At 51.4% G+C, this 590-nt stretch overlaps 1 protein-coding gene across 1 annotated transcript; it reads right to left on the bottom strand.

Moving 5' to 3' along the window:
* Nucleotides 1–87: 87 nt before the first annotated feature.
* Nucleotides 88–437, bottom strand: LOC108804301 (WD repeat domain phosphoinositide-interacting protein 1-like; the record flags this gene model as incomplete). The annotated part of the gene is made up of 2 exons (XM_018576024.1): nucleotides 88–195; nucleotides 276–437. Coding segments are annotated over 2 exons (270 nt in total), but the record flags the coding sequence as incomplete, so codon positions are not given.
* Nucleotides 438–590: the final 153 nt, after the last annotated feature.

Below are 590 nucleotides of genomic sequence, written 5' to 3'. Positions count from 1 at the left end.
CCCGTCACCTGTCCCATCCACAATATGACCCCCGTCACCTGGCTCCGGTTACAGTGCCCCCCTCTCCTCTATTTGCACACTAGTCACCTCTGTTTCTTGATCAGGACACACTCGCCCCCGTCCTGCGGGTCCACATTATAGATGTAGAGATGGCCATTGGATGAGGCAACCAGGAGACGGGGAAGTTTCTGAATTCTGAATGGAAGCAGACAGGACAAGTTATTGTTTTCCAGCCAATCAGAGAGCTACAATCTTTAGGTCATAGGTGTACTTACGTCACCAAAGTGCATGTGTTCTTGTGCCCGGAGAAGGTGAGGCGCACAGTGGCGAACGCACGGTCCTGGTTCATCATGTCTGACACCTGAGCTGGGAGGTAGGTTGATGCCGCCACAAACATCTTCCCCATATACCCGCTCCAGGAGGACGCTTCGTCTGATCTGGGGAAGACAAATGTGTCAGCACACAACCTTCCATGATGCCGCCAAAACCAAATCAGATCCCAGGTGACTAGGTGCACGGGGGATTTGGCTGCATTCATATGATGTTGGATTCCTGGAACTCGAGTACGAATGCCGATATTTTTTATCATT

This window comes from Nanorana parkeri, unplaced genomic scaffold (assembly GCF_000935625.1).
Source record: "Nanorana parkeri isolate BGI_ZX_2015 unplaced genomic scaffold, ASM93562v1 scaffold10907, whole genome shotgun sequence".
In the NCBI taxonomy this organism is placed as follows: Eukaryota; Metazoa; Chordata; class Amphibia; order Anura; family Dicroglossidae; genus Nanorana; species Nanorana parkeri.
This window is presented reverse-complemented; position numbering and strand designations above follow the sequence as displayed.